Source organism: Salvelinus namaycush, chromosome 11 (genome assembly GCF_016432855.1).
Source record: "Salvelinus namaycush isolate Seneca chromosome 11, SaNama_1.0, whole genome shotgun sequence".
Classification (NCBI taxonomy): Eukaryota; Metazoa; Chordata; class Actinopteri; order Salmoniformes; family Salmonidae; genus Salvelinus; species Salvelinus namaycush.
In genome coordinates, this window is record NC_052317.1 from 6,899,244 (window position 1) to 6,925,299 (window position 26,056).

At 43.5% G+C, this 26,056-nt stretch overlaps 1 protein-coding gene across 1 annotated transcript in view; it reads left to right on the forward strand.

The window, feature by feature from the left end:
• Positions 1-26,056, forward strand: part of LOC120056246 (low-density lipoprotein receptor-related protein 8-like) — a 174,060-nt gene that overhangs the window by 135,726 nt on the left and 12,278 nt on the right. The window contains exons 6-13 of the mRNA XM_039004496.1: positions 1,177-1,253; positions 1,721-1,835; positions 8,566-8,685; positions 9,482-9,607; positions 12,887-13,058; positions 15,177-15,410; positions 15,956-16,074; positions 21,539-21,678. Coding sequence (XP_038860424.1) covers positions 1,177-1,253; positions 1,721-1,835; positions 8,566-8,685; positions 9,482-9,607; positions 12,887-13,058; positions 15,177-15,410; positions 15,956-16,074; positions 21,539-21,678 — 1,103 coding nt within the window. The remainder of the gene's footprint in view (positions 1-1,176; positions 1,254-1,720; positions 1,836-8,565; positions 8,686-9,481; positions 9,608-12,886; positions 13,059-15,176; positions 15,411-15,955; positions 16,075-21,538; positions 21,679-26,056) is intronic.

Sequence of the window (26,056 nt, forward strand, 5' to 3'; positions counted from 1 at the left end):
GTTGTGGCCAGACCCAGCTGTGCGGCAAGATGCTGCCTAATTATTTTTCTTGCCTCTTTTTTTCTATATATTCTTTCTGCACATTTTTTCTGCAATTTTCTTTTTCAGTTTACTGTTTTTTTGTGAGAATATTTTTGTTCAGTCCAGTGTAAATATATCTGCTGTACATATGTTGCACTGACTTGTTTGGTGAAAAATAAAAAATAAAATGTTTCAACAGCATGTGTGTGTATCTGCACATATTTCTGTGCATCTGAAGAATTTTCTACAATTTGAACTATTTTAGTATTATGGCAAAGCATACTAAAGATGAGAGTGCTTTTCATTATGCCCAACAGTGTGTAGTTGGTTAGACAAAAATCTGGTAATATGAATGAAGTGTGTGCCATTTCGTGCAAACGTTTGATTTTGATAATGCTATATGTAGTTTTGGTTGCAGTGCTTCATTTTGCAGGATATGAGATATTTTGCAGTTTGGGTGTGTGGTTTTGTGTTTAGTATTTTGATAAAACCAGCCTAGTTTGCAAAATTGTGTTTTAGCAATTGGGAAAAACTGTAAACAATGGTAGGAGAAAAACAGCCACCCACAACTTGCAAACCCCCTCTGAGCTATCAGATTCTACTGTTGGTACAGTATCTACAGTATGATTAAATAATGTGGAGAGGCATTCCCAGCCGCAGTCTTGCCTGTGTATGAGAGTGTGTTTTCGTGTTGGCGCAGCACTAGATTAGTGGGCCTTAATCAGATCCCACCGCTGCTAAATTTACATGAACGTCATATAGCAGACGCTCTTATCCAGGGCGACTTACAGTAGTAGTGAGTGCATACATTTTCATAATGAATATAAATGAATATAGGGGAAACTGTATATTGTTTATAGATCTCCTGCTCTTTTTACCTGTAGTCTAGTTTCAATGCTCATTTTTAGCATTGTGTGTGTGTGTGTGTGTGTGTGTGTGTGTGTGTGTGTGTGTGTGTGTGTGTGTGTGTGTGTGTGTGTGTGTGTGTGTGTGTGTGTGTGTGTGTGTGTGTCCGTGTCCGTCCGTGTGTGTGTATCTGTGGGTATGTCCGTGTGTGTGGGTATGTCCGTGTGTATTTGTATGTCCGTGTGTGTATGGATATGTCCTTGTGTGTGGGTATGTCTGTCTGTGTGGGGGTATGTGTGTGTGCTATAGCTCTGCTGACGTGCCGCCCAGATGAATTCCAGTGTGGCGACGGCTCCTGTATCCACGGCACCAAGCAGTGTAACAAGGTCCACGACTGTCCTGACCAGAGTGACGAGTCAGGCTGTGTCAACGGTAGGAAGGCAGTTTCATGTCTGGGCTAGGGAATTAATGGCGACTGGGGGGGTGGACTCGGCTCCACTCTGGCCATTCTACTCTGGCCTCCATCTCGGGGCAGGATATCGGTCACATGTCTGTCTGTGGCTGGCTGGATGGATGACTGAATGTCTAGCTGGCTGGGTGGATGACTGGATAGCTGGCTGGCTGTGTGTGTGTGGCTGGTTGGCTGGCTGGCTGTCTATTTATGTATCTGGCTGGCTGGCTGCTTGTGTCTGTCTGGCTGTTTGGCCAACTTCCTGACTGGCTGGATGTATGTCTGGCTGACTTTTTGTCTGTCTGTCTGTGCCTGTCTGACTGCTTCTCTGTGTATGTCTTCCTGGCTACCTGTCTGTAGCAAAACGATTTCCCCGTCTCTCTTCCTGCAACAGCCACTAAGTGTGAGGGGCCCCTGAAGTTCCTGTGTAAGAACGGAGAGTGTATCGACAGCGCTAAGGTGTGTGACAACGTCAAGGACTGCAAGGACCGCTCCGATGAGCCCAAGAAGGAGTGTGGTAAGGACACGTGCACACACACACACACGGGCACACACACACACACACGGGCACACACACATTGTAAATACGTTGTTTGAATCCACAAATCACATTACAGTCAAAGGATTCAAACACCTTAAAGAGGTTTATTTTGTCTTATTATGCCTCTAATTCTTTTTTAAAAAGTTTCCTTGACAGTACAGTACTTTTTGTCCGTACAGCAAGGCTGACACAGAGCAGTACCTGGCTAGCTGCTTTGTTATATGCAGGCCTGTAATCTGAAGGCCATGTACTGTTAGCCTATGTACATGGACTGCTAAATATCATTACCATAAGTTTGCACTCATATCCAAAGCTGTTCAGGCATGACACAAGGGGCTGGTATTTCAGTCTGTTCAAAGTAAGATCTTTTTTTTGTGTTTTTTTTTTAAACACACTGAGAGAGTCCTCTTCAAAGGTATTATGGTCACTTTACATCCAATCCCTGCTCACTAGCCACTTGCCAATCACCCATGGTTCCTCATGGTCTCAACCTGTCGTGTAGTAGACGACCGGAGTGATCTGTGAACAGTGTGTGTGTGTGTGTGTACGCGTTTGTGTGCATGTGTGTGTGAGAGAGGTAAAGAAACTGTGTCTGTCTTCTGTCCCTTCCTTTTGTAACGCTCCCTGTATCTCACCGCTCTCTGGGTAAAGACAAAATACAGGTGCCTCGTGGTGTAGCGCCTGGCCTAATTGTGCCTCGTGGTGTAGGCCCTGACCTAATTGTTAATTTCCCTGATTGTTGTAGGGCTTACAGACAGTGAGACAGACCGTTTGTCCCAAATGGCACCCTATTCTCTACTGTATATAGTGCACTGCTTTTGACCAAGGATTATTTTGTCTTATTATGCCTCTAATTCTTTTTTTTTTAAAGTTTCCTTGACAGAGTAATTATTCTCCTCTTTGACTGTGCTTTTTTTGGCTTCAATTGCATTTCTTACTTTAACTTATTTGGCATGCTTGCTCTCCCAAAGTTGTTGAATCGTTGTGCTTAGTAATTGTGCTTGGGGTTTGGGCAGTATCTAGATTTTCATACCGCCATACCGTCTCTGTACTATACCAGGGTATACGGTATTACCGGAAGTACACACTAGGGCCACTATTTATTTTGGAAATAATGAAGTATTATAATTGTTATTTTGTATTTCTTGGGGGGGGACAAAACCATTCAGGCAACAGGGACCTTGATACAGGAGAGGATTGAATGTCTGCTGTAGTCAAGAAGCTTGATCTTGACATCGAGCTACTTAGCTAGCAAGTTAGCAAATCAAATGCATAGCTGGAGCCCTGAGCTGGATATAATTCATTTGACACATCTTAAGATTTATTATAGTTATACTTAACTTATCGTTAGTTATAAGCAGTGGCGTAGCACGCACCCCTGTTTTTTTAAACGGTATTGACGGTATTGTATTTCGATATACCCCGGCATACGGTATAAACGGTATATCGACCCAAGCCTAGTTCGTGCTAGCAAGGTTCATCCTCCTGGCTGAGGCAACCAGGTTTTTCTAAAAATGTCCTTGTACTGGGTAAAGTCCATGATGCCGTTGACCTTAACAAAGGGCCCCAGGACCAGTGGAAACAAAACAGCTCAATAACATCAAAGATCCGCCACCCTATTTTACAGTACGTATGGGGTTCTTTTCTGCTTGTGCATTCTCGTTTCGGTGCCAAACCCACCACTGGTGTGTGTGGCCAGTACGGCATCGGTAAATTAAAGTAGGTTCCTCTGGAAATGTTTTTCATGTGGGTGTCGAAGGAGAGAGAGGTTAGAGTCGAGTGGAAGACCGCACCGTCTATTTTTAACAACGGGGTTGTTAAATAATAATAATTTAGGTTTTGTATGAATTTAGGTTCTGTAAGTTTAATATTTGTGTGACGTCACCGGGTTTCATTGACAGATATAGTTGAGTATCATCAGCATAAGAATGAAAGTTGATTTTGTTTTTGTAAATTACATCTCCTAGGGGTGTGCAATGACAACAATAACGGTCCCTAAACCGACCCTTCAGGTACGCCGAATCTGACACTGGTTATGGGCGAGGATTCATTATCTAATTGCACAGTCTGTCTGACAGATAGGAGCGAAACCAAGAGTGCGCCTGATCTTGAAGAGCAACATTTGTCTCTAGGCGCCTGATGAGAATGTGATAGTCGATAGTATCAAACGCGGAGCTTAAACTGAGAAGCATTAGTGTCGTGGTAATAAGTAATAACAAGTAATAAGGCATTAGTGACTTTTATACGGGTGGTGAGGTCAAAACCAGACTGATAGGATTCATAGATCGAATTTGGAAAATCTGTAAATTGCTGTGCCACGGATTTCTCACGGACTACACACCGCCAAATCCCTGGAGACAGGGGAGAGAGGAAGGGGAGGTAAAGGGGGAAGGGGAGGTTGAGGGGGAAGGGGAGGTTGAGGGGGAAGGGGAGGTTGAGGGGGAAGGGGAGGTTGAGGGGGAAGGGGAGGGGGAGGTACAGGGGACGGGGAGGTAGAGGGGGAAGGGGAGGTAGAGGGGTGGTGTAAGGGTGAGATTAAAGAAGTGAGAAGAGGGTGGAGAGAACATAAGAGAGGGAAGGGCAAAGGAAGGGCAAGGAAGGAGAAAGTATGAAACCGAAACAGAAATCCCAAAGGGAGCTCCTCTCCCTTCTCTCGTTCTCTCTTTCTTTTTTCTGTCTCTCCATCTGTCTCGTCTCTTTTTAACTCCTTTTCTCTCTTCCCTTTTTTTCTCTTCCCTTCCTCCCCCTCTCCCTTTTTCCATCTCTCCCCCTCTCCTGCCCCCATCTCTCTCTTTCTCTGCCCCTCCCCCTCTCTTCTCCTTTTCTCTCTCTCCTTCCCTCCCTCTCTGTCTCTCCGACTCAGGGTCTCATCAGGCTTTATTGCAGCTCATTAAAAGCGTGTCCACAGACACCTAGCTCATCCCTCTGCTCGCTCAACCCTTCACTTGCAAGATGTTCCCCTTAAAGCGGAGCAGCAAACACACTCATGTTTATACAGCATACGGTAGACACACCAAGACACAGATGCCGTAAACCACACACATGCACAGCACGCACACACCTATATACTCACACAAACATTTATACACAGACACAACACACACGCACACAAATGTATAAGCGTATTTATAAGCACACATACACAAACACACACACAGCGGCCAGGATAATGGGCCCCAATTTACTCCAATTTACTCCCCTCAACCTTAACGCTGCAAAAATAAACCGGAGTGTATTTCTCGGTGCGCTCAGGCGTGTATTTTTATGTATTTGATATTTTACCGTTCCATTAGAAATAAAAGCCTATTAGCACAAGTATTGATTGAATGCTGTATCATGATGCAGCCTTTCTCATTTGAACACAGGCAGATGCTGCTTTTTTCCCCGGATGAGCTTATGAGGAGCGCCGATGCATTAGAGGTTGAAAAGAGAGAGGGAAAAGGAGAGAGGGGGGGAGGGAGATAAAAAGGGATAGAGAGAGAGAGAGGGAGAGAAAGTGTGTTCGCACGTGTGTGTGTGTGTGTGTGTGTGCGTGTGCGTGTGCGTGTGTGTGTGTGAGCACATACAGGTAACTGCCAAAATAACGGAAACACTTGAGTAAATGAGGGATATAAAGTGTATTGGAAGCAATGGCTTCCAAACAGGTGTGATTCCTAAGTTAATTAACATACCATTATGTTGGGCAGGCCATTATTTTGGCTACCATGGCTTTGCCCCATAGGATGACAATTCCCCCATCCACAGGGCACGAGTGGTCACTGAATGGTTTGATGAGCATGAAAATGATGTAAGCCATATGCTCAGTCGATCTAAACCCAGCTGAACACTTATGGGAGATTCTAGAGCGGTGCTGGAGACAGTGTTTTCCACCACCATCAACAAATCAACAAATTATGGTAGTTCTCGTTGAAGAATGGTGTCACATCCGTCCAATAGAGTTCCAGACACTTGTAGAATTTATGCCAAGGTACATTGGAGCTGTTCTGGATCGTGGTGTCCCAACACCTTATTAAGACACGTTGTCTTGGTGTTTCTGTCATTTGAGCAGTTACCTGTGTGTGTGTGCGTGTGTGTGTATGTGACAGGAAGGTCCTTTGAGGCTACTTGAGTGTGAAAACTGTGGCAGCTTTCCAAACCAGCTCTCATGAATAGAGAGGAATGATTTAGAGGTCACCTGCCAAATTGAACACCTTTCACACACACTAGGTGGAGACTGGCTTCTCACAAATTGATTGTGATGCATCTTTCTTCTTTTCCTTGAGCTAGCCCAGGGCCTCCCAAACCTTTTTGGCCCACGACCCCATTTTGATATCTGAAAATTCTCGTGACCCCAACCATATGAAAAAAAAAAGAATGTCATGAGATGGTCGACAGTGTGCACCTCATCTCTGCTGTCACATCCAACCTGGATCGATATTTGGTTTTAATGCAGACGAGAGCACTGAATCCAGCTTCACACAGATATGAGCCGGCAAAGGGTAGCCTACCATGAGTTTCATGGTGCTTTCAAAACAACTGAGAACGAGGTCAACTCATGACATCAGTGATCTTTAGGTCGGAAAGTCGGAGCTCTAGAAAGGGGCCCGAGTTGGAGTTCCGAGTTGGATGACCGTTCAAAGTGATTTTTCCCAGACGTCTGAGATTTACGATATCCCAGGTCTGAGTTCCCAGGTCTGAGTTCCCAGTTCTGAGTTCCCAGTTCTGAGTTCCCAGTTCTGAGTTCCCAGTTCTGAGTTCCCAGTTGTTTTGAACGCGGCATTAATGCTCAGAGGGAGACGGCGGGGTATTCCCTTTGAGTCAGGAACCAAAACTCCTCTGTAGTGACCCATGAATGCGTTGTCTGTCGCATTCGGTCACGACAGCCCGATCAGCTATTTGATTCCACTTACTGGCATGTCAACTGATCCAGAATCACAGTCAAACGGATTGGGAAGTAGGTCCGTCCCAAAGTGCTCTTCCAAGCGTTGGAGGTGAGCAGACATCACTCGTGTGGGACACTTACTGATGCTGTTTTCTGTTATTTTCTTTCCTTTACACAGAAAGTCAACCAGATCTTTTTATTTATTTATTTTTTACAACAGTTCCTCTCTCAATGCAACAAATATTTCCATATTTCTCATATCTCCACATAGTATTGCAAACAGGCGTGTGCGCAGTGGATGTAGTTAGATGAAGTTTACAATCGAAGTTACCTGCTGCAGTATCTCTGAGTTCTCTGCCCAGCTCTTTTGCCGCCAATTGTTCTCGGGGTATCATACAATGTGGTCCATATGGCAGAGGGAGTGCAGAAGAGTGCAGAAGCCTGCTCGCCGTCCCGTGATAGATGGATCCCCATCTGTGAAAAAGCCCACCATTCGATCCCGTATGGTATCTGTTTATCGTCAACGTAGCCACGCAGCAGTGTTATCTGACTAAGGTACTGATCTGAGTTTCTGTGCTTTTGCGTTTCCCGCACATTGTCTTCACCATATTAATTGTGGCTGGTAATATCAAAGTCTCTGCAATATTGTGTTGTTTCATAGCGTAGCCATTCACCGTGGGACGATCAAGTGCTGCCTTTTCCCATGATCTAAGGTGGCTCTGTGGTTGAATTGTGTCTTTTAGATTTGAATCATTTTCATTTAGATCTTTAAGGTTAACCAAATTACAATGATTTTGAGATACAAGTACGATATTATGATACAATATACATATACAAAAGTATGTGGTTTGATCGGTGTGGAAGAACTTGACTGGCCTGCGCAGAGCCCTGACCTCAACCCCATCGAACACCTTTGGGGTGAATTGGAACGCCGACTGCGAGCCAGGCCTAATAGCCCAACATCAGTGCCCGACCTCACTAATGCTCTTGTGGCTGAATGGAAGCAAGTCCCCTCAGCAATGTTCCAACATCTAGTGGAAAACCTTCCCAGAAGAGTGGAGGCTGTTATAGCAGCAAAAGGGGACCAACTCCATATTAATGCCCATGATTTTGGAATGAGATGTTCGAAGTCCACATACTTTTGGTCATGTAGTGTATCTACTGTATATGTTTTTATATATATATTTATTTCTATCATGATTTTGGAAATTCTCCCACGACCCCATCTTCATATCACGCGACCCCTAGTTTGGGAACCGCTGGGATACGCTGTTATTCACTGATATACCGTTATTGGTGGAAAGCATTTTTCAGCCATCTTTGATTGTTTAATTGGTGATTCAATTCATCTTTATTGTGTTCAATCCTAATTCACTTCCTGAATGCTTTCATTCATTCGCTTCCTTCTCTCGCTCAGTCCTACTTCATAACAGTGAGGGAACATGTGAGCGCAACTTGACTGGCAGCTATTTGATAGGGTTTTACCGAAGAGGAGAGGAGAAAGCTGGGCATTGTGGAGGATCAGAGATGCTGAGAAGCTTCCAAATGAATTATTGAAGGGCTCTCAATAGGACGGTGTTAACTCCTTCGGAACTCAAGGGAGATTCCATGGAGTAGAACTGAGCAAGTGGGGTGAGCGACGGGAACGGAGAATGAGAAGTGGAATTGGGCCACTCTCTCAGTTACTGTCATGGTTGTGTTAATTTGGGCACGCACCAGAAAACGTTTTAAGTCCAAGTAGTCCCTCGCTGTTTCAGTCCGTTATCTTTTGTTTGGTGCTGAATGGACATGACCCAGGTGCTAAAAGGCCTCTCTTAGTGGTTATATCTGACCTCTGTCTCCCAGGACTCAACGAGTGCACGCTCAACAATGGCGGCTGCTCTCACATCTGTCTGGATCGACCAATCGGCTACGAGTGCCAGTGTCCCACCGGGTACCAGCTACTGGACAAGAGGACATGTGGAGGTGAATATTGAGAGCGCGCGCACACACATACGACAGTATACAGATGCACACACACAGACACACACACACACACACACACACACACACAGACACACAGACACACAGAACAGTATAGACACACACACACATAAATAGTACCGTGACCTTTATACCCCCTTCTCGAAATTCCATTCCTTTTTATCAGTATCATTTCTCCATCTCACTCAAAGTTAAAGACTGCTATCTGTTGGAAGAAATGTGAAGACTTGAACCCACAGAGACGGTCTCATATTTTCACCTCTTTTTGAATTGCAATTTTGTCTTCAAAGTACAGCTTTTAAGCCACAGAATTGATTGTACCTTTTATTTTACCAAGCGAGATCTGGTCGGTCCAAGGTGACAGCTCTTTACCCCCCACATTAAATTCACAACTGCACCCACATATACACACACATTATGTTCTTCTATCCTCGTGGGGACCTAAAATGTGTATCCATTCAAAATCCTAGTTCCCTTACCCTAACCTTAACTCTAACCTTAACCCGTAACCCTAAACCTAACCACTAACTCCTTACCCTAACACTAATTGTAACCCTAACCCTAAACCTAACCCCTAAGTTTAAAGTAGCCTTTGTCCTCATGGGGACGTGGGAAATGTCCCCACAAGGGAGGATTGTCCTTGTTTTTTTTCTATCCTTGTGGGGACTTTGGGGGATTTTAGGTCCTCACGAGGACATAAGAACCAACCAACCAACATACACACCTCCGCCATTAGAGTCCAGTGTGATTGATAACCCCCTCTTCCATTCCGCCCCAGACATTGATGAGTGCGAGAGCCCCAACGCCTGCAGCCAGATCTGCATCAACTACAAGGGAGACTTCAAGTGCGAGTGCTACCAAGGCTATGAGATGGACCCCGTCACCAAGACCTGCAAGGCAGAGGGTGAGTGACAGCGGGAGGGAAGGGGGAAGGGATAGAGTGAGGGTTGAAGGGATGAAGGGAGGACAGACAGAGGGAGGTAGAGACATCAAGTATGAGTGCTACGAAGGCTATGAGATGGACCCCGTCACCAAGACCGGCAAGGCAGAGGGTGAGTGACAGCGGGAGGGAAGGGGGATAGGGAGGGAGAAGGAAAAGAGATGAACCCCAAACCGATCCCTAGCCCATACCCCTTAAAACCTCTTATGGATCCCTTCACGCGCCAATCCCTTTAGCGGGATCGATTTGACAACATCCAGTGAAATGGCAGCGCGCCAAATTCAAACTACAGGAATATCAATATTCAACATTCACGAAAATATATGTGTAATACATCAAAATATAGCTTAACTTCTTGTTAATCCAGCCGCTGTGTCAGATTTCAAAAAGGCTTTACTGCGAAAGCAGACCATGCGATTATCTGAGGACAGCGCCCCGCATAAAAATAATTTTTCAACCAGGCAGGTGCGACACAAAAGTCAGAAATAGCCATATAAAAATGCCTTACCTTTGAAGATCTTCTTCTTTTTGCAATCCCAAAGTTCTCATTGACACAATGGATGGTCGTTTTGTTCGATAAATTCCTTCTTTATATACCCAAAATGTCAATTTATTTGGCTCGTTTGATTCTGAAATACACCAGTTCCAACTCGCCCAACATGACTACAAAGTATCGAATAAGTTACCTGTAAACTTGGTCCAAACATTTCAAACAACGTTCCTAATCCAACCTCAGGTATCCTAAAATGTAAATAATCGATCAAATTTAAGACGGAATAAACTGTTTCTAATACTTGATAAAAAACAACGTGAAGCGCGTTCCAGTTCACGCACGTCAAAACAGTAGAGTCCACCTGGAGTGACACTTACAATGAATAGGACTACTTCTTCATTTGTCAAAAGAAAAACATCGAACAATTTCCAGACTGTTGACATCTAGTGGAAGCCATAGGAACTGCAACAAGGTTCCTCATAAATAGGGCTTCCCATAGAAAACCATTGGGAAATCCTATGACCTCAATTTCCCACCCCCCTGGATGGTTTGTCCTCTGGGTTTCGCCTGCCAAATCAGGTCTGTTATACTCACAGACATTATTTTAACAGTTTTAGAAACTTTAGAGTGTTTTCTATCCAAATCTACCAATTATATGCATATCCTAGCTTCTGGGCCTGAGTAACAGGCAGTTTACTTTAGGCACGCTTTTCATCCGGACGTCAAAATACTGCCCCCTAGCCTAAAGAAGTTTTAAGCGCTCATGTAAATCTGAAAGAGTTGGATAGGTGTATGCAGTATGGTTAAAATTCTACCTAGACTATCAGATCGCAAGGTGGAGCTTTCAGCGTTGTTCATATCCATTCTCCTGAGATCTAGTGCCTATGGATGTGTGGCACATGGCACAGGAGCTGGATAATTGTTTTATATTTATACAGAAGACTATAAGGTTATATCTGCTCTCTGTTTGCTGCATCAACAAGCACCCAAGAGGTTCAATTAGGTGTTTCTGTATTTCAGGAAAGAAACAACACCCGTAGCACCCATATAAAGGTTTTAATGCCATATTGGTTTTTGATAACAAAGAAGCACTTACATTTTCCTCTGAATTATCTTGTTGCTCCTCATTGTCTTTTCACGCACCTGGGATGGTACGTAGTTCATCTAAAACACCTAACAAGTGTCAGTGTGACTACTGATTCTCTCTCACACACACACACACACACACACACACACACACACACACACACACACACACACACACACACACACACACACACACACACACACACACACACACACACAGATGCACACTCTCATACTTAAACACACACAGCCCAGCCGTGCTAAATGATATTAGTGCATTTTAATGACAGTAATATCACAGCAGTCGACAGGCTTGAGGGACCCACTGCTACTTTAGTCACACTCACTCATTCACAAACTCACTCAATCACTCATTCACTGACACACACACACAAACCACTGCTTCTTTAGTCGGTGAATGAGCGTTGTGTGTAACTCTCCCACTGCTTCCAATTAGGAAATGTTTTTTTAAGAATGTAAACATGGCCTCTTCTCTCCTCTTTTCTCAATTCCTCTCTCTTCAAACTTTTGGGGATTATTTTCTGATGAGACAAAAATGACAGAAATTACCCTCTTGGCATTGTTATTTGGAGAGGTACTCATGTCACGCTATTAGAAATAATTTGTTGTAATGAGCTAAACTGCTGTGACTCACCTTGGTGCCTCGAGGGCATGTGAGCGTAATTAGATTGATTCAGAATGTAAATACGTCAATCTGTCGCTAAAGCTAGATAGGAAAGTAGTGTGGTTTAATTAGATAATGTTTCTTTATCCTGCTCCACTAGCTTTTTTTTGGGGGGGGGGGGGGTTCAGTGTGTGTGTGTGTGCCTGTATATACAGGCAAGAGCATATACAGTGTGCACTTGCGTATCATGTACGCTATGTGGACTCGGCTATTTCAGCCACACCCGTTGCTGACAGGTGTATAAAATCTAACACACAGCCTTGCAATCTCCATAGACAAACATTGGCAGTAGAATGGTTTACAGCGTGAGTCTTTCAGGGTAAGTCTTTCTGGGTAAGGCTACTTAACAGCTTCTACCCCCGAGCCATAATTAATCAAATTGACTATTTGCATTTTAAACTGCTGCTACTCACTGTTTACCCCTACCTACATGTACATATGACCTAATTTACCTTGACTAACCTGTACCCCACACATTGACTCTGTTTACCCCTACCTACATGTACATATGACCTCATTTACCTTGACTAACCTGTACCCCACACATTGACTCTGTTTACCCCTACCTACATGTACATATGACCTCATTTACCCTGACTAACCTGTACCCCACACATTGACTCGGTTTACCCCTACCTACATGTACATATGACCTCATTTACCTTGACTCGGTTATTGTTTTGTTTATTGTGTTACTTTTTTACTTCAGTTTATCTAGTAAATATTTTATTAACTCTTATTTTCTTAAAACTGCATTGTTGGTTAAGGGCTTGTAAGTAAGCATTCCACTGTAAGTTCTACACCTGTTGTATTCGGCGCATGTGACAAATAAAATGAGATTTGATTGGAAAAGTCAAGGGGTGTGAATACTTTCTCACCCCTTCTGTAGAAAGACCCCAGGAAGATAGGCCATAGAATATGAATTCTGGCCATAGAATATGGGCGAAATAAGTTGACCTCTCCACTTTCCCTTCTACAGGGAAGTCTCCCTACCTGATGTTCACCAACCGCCATGAGATCCGTCGGGTGGACCCAGCGAAGAAGGATTACAGCCAGGTGCTGGCAACCCAGAAAAACGCTGTGGCACTTGACATAGACGTGACCAATAACCGCCTGTTCTGGTGCGACCGCTTCCACCGCAACATCTACAGGTACTGGTTCTGACACTTGACCTTAGGGCTGCAATTTACAAAATTCCTGAAACTTTCCCCAAGTTCACAGGTTTTTCAGAAATCCTACTTGGAGGATTTCCAATTTAATCATTGCTTCCTGATTCCCACCTGGGAACTTTGAGGGGAAAAAATCGGACCCCTTTCCGAATAGATAACCTATGAACTTTGGGAAGGACAATCACTCACTCACTAATTTCCTTATGCAATCACCTCTTAGGATTGCTTTGTTTTTGAAAATGTTTGTCTTGAAAAATAAATATATTTCAAAAGTTGTTCATCTGAACGCATTTCAACACAGATGGATTGGATTAATATGGATTAATCTAGTGGATTATGTACATTATTATATTATCATTTTTTCCTACTTGAGTGGGAGCCAGTCACTTTTAATAAACTCATTTGTTTTATCCCTCATACCTCTCTAACCTCTACCTGGTGTCTCTTATCCCACATGGGAGTGTGCTAATTGGGACAGTATATCAGAGAACTGGAATCTATACCCATTACCTATACTCATCTCCCCTGTTGTAAAGGTGCCCAGTCATTAGCTTGTAGGACAGCTCCCTGTGTGGACAGCTGCTATTCTGGATACAGTGTCTCACCTACAGAGACTGACTGTGAGATGAACCCTTTGAAATTAACACAAGGTTAATTTATTTCGTTAAGCCATGGCCAGCCACAAGTGTCACTCTGTTACTGGCACCACTAGGACCATCAGCAACTGAGGCAGAGATTCAAACCAACACAGATTACTGACCTGTGCACTAGAGGTCTTCACGGGTCCAAAAAGTTAAGTCTGTTCTGAAATGGATCTGTGGCTTTCCCACCCAACCCGATATGCATTAATACATTTTTTAAAAACAGACCCGCTCAGAATGAACCTGAGGACAGTCAGACCCGTTCTGAAAAGGCCTGTTGATAATAAGACCCAAACAGACCCGTGCTGGTTTGGATCCCAGACACCCATTCAGATCTGAGAGTAGAACGAAAGAGCGAAAGAAACCTCCGACTGGGTGCTGCCAGCGCCATCAATAAACAAGCGATACTGTCCAAATGATCCACAGTTACGTGTCCTCAAAAATTGCGTATAACAACAACAAAAATATTCAGTTGTGTTTCGATGTGTAGCATATTCAAAACTTCATAGCCTATTGTTTTATTGGTTTTTAACTTTCCTAAAACATGAATTGCCCCCCTCTGAGATTTAAGAGCTACATTCATCAGGGCATTGCTTGCATGTAGGCCTATAAGCTAAGGCATCCACTGTATGATATTAATATTGCAAAAAATATACATAAAGGAAGAGAAGCTTACTCCTAGCCCTAGAGAGACCAAGAGAAAGATAGAGATATGCCGGCAATATGTTCCCAACACCAACAGGCTTCTGCTACACAGATAAAGCATACAGGAAGCTAATTTGTTACTTTTCAATCAGAATATGTTTCATAACATTATATTGTTAGATTAAAGGATTAACTCTGGTAGGTCTAAAACATTCTTCATCACCTCAGGTTCAACTGTCGGAGCCAGTTGGGAGGGCTGATGCGTTCTGCCTTCATAGGCCTGCAGTAGCTAGTCCTACTAATAGCCATACCACATCAAACCTTGACAACTTTATTAGGGTAGTATCGAAAGTAAGTCAAGTCATTGTTTATAGGGAAAACATGAACAGGTTATTATATTGTGGCATTAAATTAAGTTTTGCATCTCGCCTTTCCAACTACAGTTGGAACTTAATTTGGCCAAAGAAAATGGCTGAACATAATGAAACAAAACACTTGTTGCATATTTAAAGAACTGATTTGGGGGAAAAAGATGGCTAATTATAATCCTATTTTGAAATCATACATTTAAAAGAATCTTCATAAATGTGTCTTCAGCAGGGATATAAATCTCCTCTGGCAGACCGTTACCCGTCTGACGTTTGCTTAAGTATAAATCCCCTTTAAAATTCAATCACAGTGCACAGGTCGTCTATCTGCGTTGAATCCTGGCTCTTACTTTCCCTCTTTTGAGGTAGCTGATGCAAGTCTTTGAGTGTGATTCACAAGCTTTTCTTTTTACACCCCTATCTATTGTCATATTGCCATCCCCCAGTGCTCTAATCCCGGAGGCCAGTGTCCCGTCCCAGCAGGTGACCCTGGTGGACTCTGGCTCTCTCCTCTCGCCCGAGGGCCTGGCCCTAGACTGGGTCCAGCACAACCTCTACTGGACCGACTCGGGCCACAAGACCGTCTCGGTGGCCTCGGCCTACGACGGCCTCAAGAGGAGGGTGCTGGTGGACACGGAACTCAGCGAGCCCAGAGCCATAGCCCTGGACCCCCAGCACGGGTAAGTGTGAGGGTTTGTGTGTTGGTTTGTGGTCATGTTGGCGTAACAATCGCATAAATCAAGAAGGCCAACAATGCCATGTGGAAAAGACAAGAGCACAAGTGAAAAACGAGTAGCTGCTGCTCTGGCAGAACTTCCACCAATAATATATCATGTCCACTGCGCCACGAGTGTTAAGGGCACAGATTGACCTCACCAGCTGTCAGCACATATTCACTGTACTTGTGATATATGTTTTAATATTATGTCATTGTCGTCAATGATGACGAACGAACATGAGTTGGACACCGATGTGAATGTTTGTCAATATGTAGAGAGTATGTCTGTCTGTGTAAACATGCATACAGCAGTAAACAGCTTGATTTTGTGTCGGTTTCCCTAGAATATCATAATATATGCCATTTAGCAGATGCTTTTTTTCCAAACCGACTTAGTCATGCAGGCATACATTTTACATAATGGTGGTCACGGGGATCAACCCACTATCCTGGCGTTCCAAGCGCTCTACCAACTGATCTACAGAGGACCACCATTCCTCTTCCCAGGTTCATGTACTGGTCTGACTGGGGCACCCGGGCCAAGATTGAGAAGGCTGGGATGAATGGGGTGGACCGACAGGTCTTGGTGTCAGATAACATCGAGTGGCCCAACGGCATCACCCTAGGTAAGAGGGCACGCACACAGACTCACATATATGGTCACATATATACACACACATACACACACAAACGCAAACAGATCTAGACAGACCCAGACGCACACACGCACGCACACACACACACGGGGGGTTTACACAACACCACTTTTAGGTGAGCGCCTTACAGTGGGTTTTCACTGCATTAGAAGTTCTGCCCCCAGAGAGATATGCGGGGGATTGTAGGAAGGTAAGCGGCGAGAATCCTGCTAGCGGAGTGGTAGAAAAAGTTCAGCTTTGCTCTACTTTATGCAAATTTCAAGCCAATCGTTGGGTTGGAACGAAGCGTTGGAGTAAAGTGTTGGAGCGAAGCGTTGTCAAGAGGAGGCGCCGCGTTAGATATACCCTGTTGAAAGCATTTGCTGAAATACTTTGGTTTTAACAATAAAATGTATTTTTCAAGCAAGCTTAAAAAAAAAATCCTCTATATCTGTGTGCCTTAGAAACCTTTTAACACTAGAACAGCTGGGCATTGTGACTGCAACATTCTAACAGTGTAATTAATACATTTCATATATGCTATTGCAAAAATAATAAGGTCTTGAGTAACATTAGAATACTATTATTATTATTTTATAACACAACAGAATTTTCATTATGTTATGCAGGCTTTTTGTAAAAACACAAAATTCAAGTGTTCAATGAATTTTATTCATGGAGTGTCTTTGTTACAACTATGAAACAGAAAGCATATGTGTTGGAACACGGTAACAGTTTATTTTTATAACGACAAAAAAAGAAAAAATACCCCAAATGATGAAAACATCAGTAGCCTAAACATCATTATGAGTGCCAAGTGGCCTTGATAAATAGTGAAAATCAGCACAAAAGCAATCAAATCAAAGCAAAGTTTATTGGTCACATACACATGGTTAGCAGATGTTAATGCGAGGGTAGCGAAATGCTCATGCTTCTGGTTCCGACAGTGCAGTAATATCTAACAAGTAATCTGACAGTTCCCCAACACCTACCTAATACACACAAATCTAAAGGAGTGAATGAGAATATGTACATATAAGTATATGGATGAGCGATGGCCGAGCGGCATAGGCAAGGGTAACGATGTACGCTGAGAGTCGGGAAGCAAGTTCAGGGAGTGAATACATTTAATAAATAAATGAACAAAAAAAGAAACACAAACAGCGCACCGACATGAGACAGCTACAATGACGACTGGGGAAGAAACCAAAGGGAATGACATATAAAGTGCAGGTAATCAAGTGCAGGTAGTCAGGTGATGGAGTCCAGGTGAGTGTCATTATGCGCGCACTGCTGGTGACAGGTGTGCGCCCTAACGAGCAGCCTGGTGACCTAGAGGCCGGAGAGGGAACACACGTGACAGCAAGGTGCAATAGATGGTATAAAATACAGTATATACAGTTGAAGTCGGAAGTTTACATACACTTAGGTTGGAGTCATTAAAACTCGTTTTTCAAACCACTCCACAAATTTCTTGTTAACAACCTATAATTTTAGCAAGTCGGTTAGGACATCTACTTTGTGCATGACAAAAGTAATGTTTCTAACAATTGTTCACAGACAGATTATTTCACTTATAATTCACTGTATCACAATTCCAGTAGGTCAGAAGTTTACATACACTAAGTTGACTGTGCCAGAAAATGATGTCATGGCTTTAGAAGTTTCTGTTAGGCTAATTGACATCATTTGAGTCAATTGGAGGTGTACCTGTGGATGTATTTCAAGGCCTACCTTCAAACTCAGTGCCTCTTTGCTTGAAATCATGAGAAAATCAAAAGAAATCAGCCAAGACTTCAAATAAAATGGTAGACCTCCACAAGTCTGGTTCATCCTTGGGAGCAATTTCCAAATGCCTGAAGGTACCACGTTAAGCTGTACAAACAATAGTACACAAGTATAAACACCATGGGACATCGCAGCCATTATACCGCTCAGGAAGGAGACACGTTCTGTCTCCAAGAGATGAACGTACTTTGGTGCGAAAAGTGCAAATCAATCCCAGAACAACAGCAAAGGACCTTGTGAAGATGCTGGAGGAAACAGGTACAAAAGTATCTATATCCACAGTAAAACGAGTCCTGTATCGACATAACCTGAAAGGCCCTCAGCAAGGAAGAAGCCACTGCTCCAAAACCGCCATAAAAAAGACTTTTTTTGCAACTGCAAATGGTGACAAAGATTGTCCTTTTTTGGAGAAAAGTCCTCTGGTCTGATGAAACAAAATTAGAACTGTTTGGCCATAATGACCATCATTATGTTTGGAGGAAAAAGGGGGAGCCTTGCAAGCCGAAGAACACCATCCCAACCGTGAAGCACGGGGGGTGGCAGCATCCTGTTGTGCTGCAGGAGGGACTGGTGCACTTCACAAAATAGATGGCATCATGAGGAAGGAAAATTATGTGTATATATTGAAGGAACATCAAGACATCAATCAGGAAGTTATAGCTTGGTTGCAAATAAGTAACCCCAAGCATATTCCAAAGTTGTGGCAAAATGGCTTAAGGACAACAAGTCAAGGTATTGGAGTGGCCATCACAAAGCCCTGACCTCAATCCTATAGAAAATTTGTGGGCAGAACTGAAAAAGCGTGTGCGAGCAAGGATGCCTACAAACCTGACTCAGTTACACCAGTCCTGTCAGCAGGAATGGGACAGAATTCACCCAACTTATTGTGGGATGATTGTGGAAGGCTACCTAAAACATTTGACCCAAGTTAAACAATTTAAAGGCAATACTACCAAATGCTAATTGAGTGTATGTAAACCTCTGACCCACTGGGAATGTAATGAAATAAATAAAAGCTGAAATAAATTATTCTCTACTATTATTCTATTATTCTGACATTTCACATTCTTAAAATAAAGTGGTGATCCTAACTTACATAAGACAGGGAATTTTTACTAGGATTAAATGTCAGGAATGGTGAAAAACTGCATTTAAATGTATTTGGCTAAGGTGTATGTAAACTTCTGACTTCAACTGTACATATGATATGAGTAATGTAAGATATGTAAACATTATTAAAGTGGCATTATTTAAAGTGACTAGTGATCCATTTGTTAAAGTGGCCAGGGATTGTGTTTCCATGTAGGCAGCAGCCTCTCTGAGTTAGTGATTGCTGTTTAGCAGTCTGATGGCCTTGAGATAGAAGCTGTTCTTCAGTCTCTCGGTCCCAGCTTTGATACACCTGTACTGACCTCTCCTTCTGGATGGTAGCGGTGTGAACAGGCAGTGGCTCGGGTGGTTGTTGTCTTTTGATGATCTTTTTAGCCTTCCTGTTACATCGGGTTCTATAGATGTCATGGAGGGCAGGTCGTTTTCCCCCAGTGATCGCGTTGTGCAGACCGCACCACCCTCTGGAGGGCCTTGCGGTTGAGGGCGGAGCAGTTGCCGTACCAGGCTGTGATACAGCCCGACAAGATGCCTCGATTATGGATCTGTAAAAGTTAGTCCGGGTTTTGGGTGACAAGCCAAGTGTCCTCAGCCCCCCTGAGGTTGAAGAGGTGCTGTTGCGCCTTCTTCACCACACTATCTGTGTGGGTGGACCATTTCAGTTTGTTGTTGATGTGTACACCGAGGAACTTAAAACGTTCCACCTTCTCCACTGCTGTCCCTTCAATGTGGATAGGAGGGTGCTCCCTCTACTGCTTCCTGAAGTCCACGATCATCTCCTTTGTTTTGTTGACGTTGAGTGAGAGATTGTTTTCATGACACCACACTCCGAGTGCCCTCACCTCCTCCCTGTAGGCTGTCTCGTCATTTTTGGTAATCAAGCCCACTACTGTTGTGTCATCTGCAAACTTGATGATTGAGTTTGAGGCATGCAAGGCCACGCAGTCGTGGGTGAACAGGGAGTACAGGAGGGGGCTGAGCACACACCCTTGTGGGGCCCTAGTGTTGATGGTCAGCGAGGTGGAGATGTTTCCTACTTTCACCACCTGGGGGTGGCCCATCAGAAAGTCCAGGACCCAATTGCACAGGGTGGGGTTGAGGCCCAGGGCCTCCAGCTTGATGATGAGCTTGGTGGGTACTATGGTGTTGAATGCTGAGCTGTAGTCGATGAACAGCATTCTTACATAGGTATTCCTCTTGTACATGATGGGATGGGGCAGTGTGCTGGCAATTGCATCGTCTGTGGACCTGTTAGTGCTTTATGCATATTGATGTGGGTCTATTGTGGCCGGTAAGGTGGAGGTGATATGATCCTTGACTAGTCTCTCAAAGCACTTCATGATGACAGTTGTGAGTGATACGGGGCAGTAGTCATTTAGTTCAGTTATCTTTGCCTTCTTGGGTACAGAAACACTGGTGGCCATCTTGAAGCATGTGGGGACAGCAGACTGGGATAGGGAGCGATTGAATGTGTCCGTAAACACACCAGCCAGCTGGTCTGTGCATGCTCTGGCATTATAATGAATTATAATGAATGTGTCAATATGACAGTAGTAAAAAATAGTCGATTATTGTCAGCTCGTGCTTACATTGAGTGCGTCTTCACGCAATGGCATCAGTTGGATTTAATTGAGCTGTTATCCCTTGTCCTAACAGATACGTTCTTCGTAACCTTCACTTGCTTGACGCACTTTAACAAAGCCTTGTTTGCTTGTAGTGCTTGATAGTCTCCGGTACAATTACGCATGCTCTCACTGTGTAGCCTACTCCAAGTAGGTCAGAGTAGACTGATAAGACTGCTTTGATTTGGTGGACTGATATAGGGTACATACCATTTAGAGATTATGATTAGAGTACACCAATGCAATAGAATGGCCCGCCCTGTTCTTCATTCACAATTGGTGATTACATAATTATGCATCGTTCACTTCCCCTCGCTCATCAACTCACCCATTCTCCCCCTTTCGCCCATCATACTTTAGTTTATTTAATCTGTTGTTATATGAGTTAAAATTAGTTTTGGTATAGTTTAGGTTCAGTATCGAGGCAGTTATCGGGGTGATTATCAGCTGGGGAGAAGGAGCGGAGCAGGCCAAACTGTCGGGAAAAGGAGGGTCAACGGGGGAAAACCATTTAAAAAATGACATGCCCTCCTAAAACTGGTTATAACTCCAGTTCTGTTTGTGATATTAAGGTTCTAACACTGACGATGTGTTATATAGACTTATTTTGGAAAAATCAAGGAGCAGTCAAAATATCTGCTTTAGCAGTTCCAATGTTAATAATGATAATACAGTCCATTTGTAAAGTGCTTTTCCTTTGTTTCTTGCTTTGTTCTGGTTTGGATTTCACTAGTTTTGTTACATAGTGAACTTAGACTTTTACAGTTGATAACTCATCTCCTTTGAGTTGAAACTTCTTGATCTAACCCCAATTGATCGTTTGACTAAATATTATAATGAGCAATGTTTTCGGAGCTGTATGTCTGCCCAAGTGGCCATCAATGCGTGTGTGTGTGTGTGTGTGTGTGTGTGTGCGTGCGTGTGCGTGCGTGCATCAGATGTAGCCAACAGGCGTCTGTACTGGGTAGACTCCAAGCTGCACCTCATCTCCAGCGTGGACCTGAACGGGGCTCACCGCCGGACACACCTGTCCTCCTCAGAGAGACTGGGACACCCCTACGCACTGGCCGTGTTTGAGGTGAGAGAGTGTGTGTGTGGTTTTGCCGGTGTGTGCCGCTCTAATGGGAACATCTTGCGAGTGAAAGGTTGAGCGAGCAGAGGAATGAGATAGGTGTCTGTGGACACGCCTTTAATGAGCTGAAATAAAGGCTGATGAGAAGTTGGAGACACAGAGAGTGGGAGGAAGGGAAGGAGAGGAATAAAAGGTGAAAAGAGAGGGGAAGGGGCAGAGAGAGAACTTTATTCTGTAAAAATAAAGTATAAAAACATTCTCTATGTGGGTTAAGATGGGAAATGAAGGCCTGACAATTGTCTATTCAATTATATACTTTCAGTTAGGGTTGCATATTACAGTAACTTTCCCAAAATTCCCAGGTTTCCCAGTTGGAAGTTTACCGGAATCAGGAAGGAAAGAGCAGGAAATCAAGAATCTGTAAAGTTACCAGAATTTTGCAACCCTTGTCCCATTTGTCCTAGGATCAGCCAGGGTGCACAGTAACTATTTGTGTAACGCCAATAGTTTTACAAGCGTTGTGTACAAGCTACAAAAGTTAAAGGTGTAGTTCACCCAAATTGCAAAATAACACATCGGTTTCCTTAAAGGCCCAGTGCAGTCAAAAACTAGTTTTATATATATTTCCATACTATGAGGTTGGAATAATACTGTGAAATTGTAAACATTTTGATAATAGCCTTTTAGTGTAAAAGCTTAAAATTCAGCCTGTTTTGGTGGGATTGGAGCTTTGGCCTGCATGGTGGATTTGTTAATAGACAAATAAGAAAGAAAGTTCCAAACCTCTCTGCCAATAACAGCTAGTTTTCAGTTTTCCCCATCCCCACTCAGACCACTCCCAGACATTCCTAGCTAAATTATTTATTGAGAAATTGAGCTTTGCCAAGAAGCTATTTTTGTTTATTTTTTACCATTTTAATTTAATAGAATCTCAGTAAGACACTTAATTGTTACCCAGAAAGGATTTTATATTGAGATAAAAACATCTGCATTGAACTTTGAAGCATTCTATGGACAATGCATGACAGCAATCCATCCTTTGGTTTTGTTTACCTGGCCACTGTTTCAAATGCTAACTTTTTTGCATTTGATGCACAAAGTCTATGGTTCTATATTAGCATTTTCGCGCGTCATGTCCAAATCATCCATAAGTAACTTCATTGAGCTACACAATCAACTTGTGATTTTTTTACACCTTTTTCGAGGTATCCAATTGGTAGTTATAGTCCTGTCCCATCGCTGCAACTCCCGTACGGACTCAGGAGAGGTGAAGTTCGAGAGCCGTGCGTCCTCCCGAAACACAACCCAGCCAAGCCGCGCTGCTTCTTGACACAACACCCACTCAACCAGGAAGCCAGCCGCACCAATGTGTCAGAGGAAACGCCGTACACACCAGGCGACCATGTAAGTGTGCATTGCGCCCGGTCCGCCACAGGAGTCGCTAGTGTGCGATGGGACAGGAACATCCCTGCCGGCCAAACCCTCCCCTAACCCGGACGACGCTGGGCCAATTGTGCGCCGCCCCATGGGTCTCCCGGTCGCGGCCAGCTGCGACAGAGCGTGGACTCAAACCAGGGTCTCTAGTGACACAGCTAGCACAGCGATGCACTGCGCCACTCGGGGGGCCTTAAGTATGATTTTGACATGAAGCACAAACATGCTAATATACTGTAGGTACCATGTCCTCCTAATTCAATATCTAGACACATTTGTTTTTAATGTCTTTCAAATATCATTAATTTCCGACTTGACTGTCCCCATTACCCTCCTGAGACAGAAACTCCAGAAGTAAAGACAGCCATTAAGTAATTAATGGCGCTACACAGACGGAGCGATCGTTACCCTGGGCTGCTATCTTCTCCTAAACAAATATCAACACACGTTAGATGTTTTTTTTACTGTGTATTTCTTTCATTGTTTGACTGTCCTTATTGACCTATGCAGACTAGGGACCCCAGACGGAAAGACATTCAAGTCATTGAATGGTGTAACGCTGACTGAAGGAGCTATCATTAGCTGAGTGCTGCTGTGTCACGCAGCGCTTGATGTCTGTGTTTAGTCTCCCACTGCCGTGTGTGCGGGTGTGTGTTTAGTCTATGACTGCTGTGTTTGTTTTGTCTTCCCCTCTGGGATGGCAGACTGTGCGGAATAAACAGAGGAGTTACTGGAGAGGAGAGGGAGCTGAGAGCTGCCCAGAGCTCTGTTGTTGTTGTTAGTGACACACACACTGCAGGCACTGGCCACAACAGTGGCACACACAGATGCCACACACAAGTGCGTGGGCACATACACACACACACACACACACACACACACACACACACACACACACACACACACACACTGCAGGCACAGCTATGACACACTGGCATCCACCCAGATTAAAGTTTTACTGCTGGCCCTAGTCATATCGCACACAGACAGGCTGGCAGCTGGGTAACGGGTGGGCCAGAGGGAAGTGTGTGTCTGTGTGATGTGTGTGTGCTTATGCATACACAGCGTGTGTTTGTGCGTGGTGCATTTGCTTACTCCCAAGTAGGGCTGCGGTGGTCATGAAACTTTGGAACGTCTACATCAGGGATCATCAACTAAATTCAGCTGTGGCACAACTTTTTATTTTGCGGATGGTCAGTGGGCCGGAACACATTTACTAATAATTTGGGGACTGAAAATTGACGGCAAGAAGCCCAAACAGATATAATATTAGACTAAAACATAATCATTTCATACCTTGCTTACATTTGTATACGGTCACATATACTGAACAAAAATATAAACGCAACATGTCAAGTGTTTGTTTCATGAGCTGAAATAAACAATTCCATAAATGTTCCATACGCACAAAAATATTATTTCTCTCAAATGTTGTGCACAAGTTTGTTTACATCCCTGTTAGTGAGCATTTCTCCTTTGCCAAGATAATCCATCCACCTGACAGGTGTGGCATATCAAGAAGCTGATTAAACAGCATGATCATTACACAGGTGCACCTTGTGCTGGAGACAATAAAAGGCCACTCTAAAATGTGCAGTTTTGTCACATAACACAATGCCTGTCACGTTCCTGACCTGTTTTCTGTTGTTTTTGTATTTGTTTAGTATGGTCAGGGCGTGAGTTGGGGTGGGCAGTCTATGTTATTTGTTTCTTGTTTAGGTTCATGGTTAATTAGCCTTATATGGTTCTCAATCAGGGGCAGGTGTTTGACGTTTCCTCTGATTGAGAACCATATCAAGGTAGGCTGTTCTGACTGTTTCGTTTGTGTAGTCTGTTCCTGTTCGTGCGTTCTTCGTTGTTTGTTAAGTTCTCATGTTCAGGTCGGTCTACGTCGTTTTGTTATTTTGTAATTTATCAAGTGTGCTTCGTGTTCGTCTTGTCTAATAAATTCTATCATTATATCTACACACCTCGCTGCGTTTTGGTCCGATCCATGCTCCTCCTCGTCTGAGGAGGAGAACGACTTAGACGAACGTTACAATGCCACAGATTTCTCAAGTTTTGAGGGAGTGTGTCGAACAAAGTTGTTGCCAGAGAATTTTATGTTCATTTCTCTACCATAAGCTTCAGATAATTTGGCAGTAAGTCCAAACGGCCTCACAACTGCAGACCACGTGTAACCGCGCCAGCCCAGGACCTTCACATGCTTCTTCTTCACCAGCCACCCGGACAGCTGATGAAACTAAGGAGTATTTCTGTCTGTAATAAAGCCTTTTTGTGGAGAAAAACTCATTCTGATTGGCTGGGCCTAGCTTCCCCGTGGGTGGGCCTATGCCCTCTCAGGCCCATCCATGGCTGCGCCGCTGCCCAGTCATGTGAAATCCATAGATAAGGGCCTAATTTATTTATTTCAATTGACTGATTTCCTTATATGCACTGTGCATTTTCTTTAATTCTGAGCACCGTAGGTGGACGCTAGGCTTGGGCAATATACTGTTTATACCGGGGTATTCGGAATAACCGCCAATATGATTTTCAATACCATTTTTTTTAAATGAACTGTAACTCCGTAACATTTTTGAAATTGTTGCATGTTGCATATTTTTGTTCAGTATATCTCTATATTATACTTGGGAATACTTTGGAACAAATTTCCAAAATTAAAAATCACTTGGAGCTGATATGCTGGGGTTTTTATATTATTTTATGTCCAACAATACAAAAAAATAAAGAAAGTTATTGATTACAAAAAATTTGCTGGAATCTCGGGGGGTTTAATAAAATCCTGCGGGCCGCCAGTTGAGGAACCGTTTTAAAAAGTATAATAAATCCATTTAATTAACACCATCACAATAATAAAGCCATCACAAAAAATCCATGATTTATTTTAGGCAGGTCTTAAGAAACATTATGATATGAATAAAATATATTTCAGAAGAGCAGAATAACA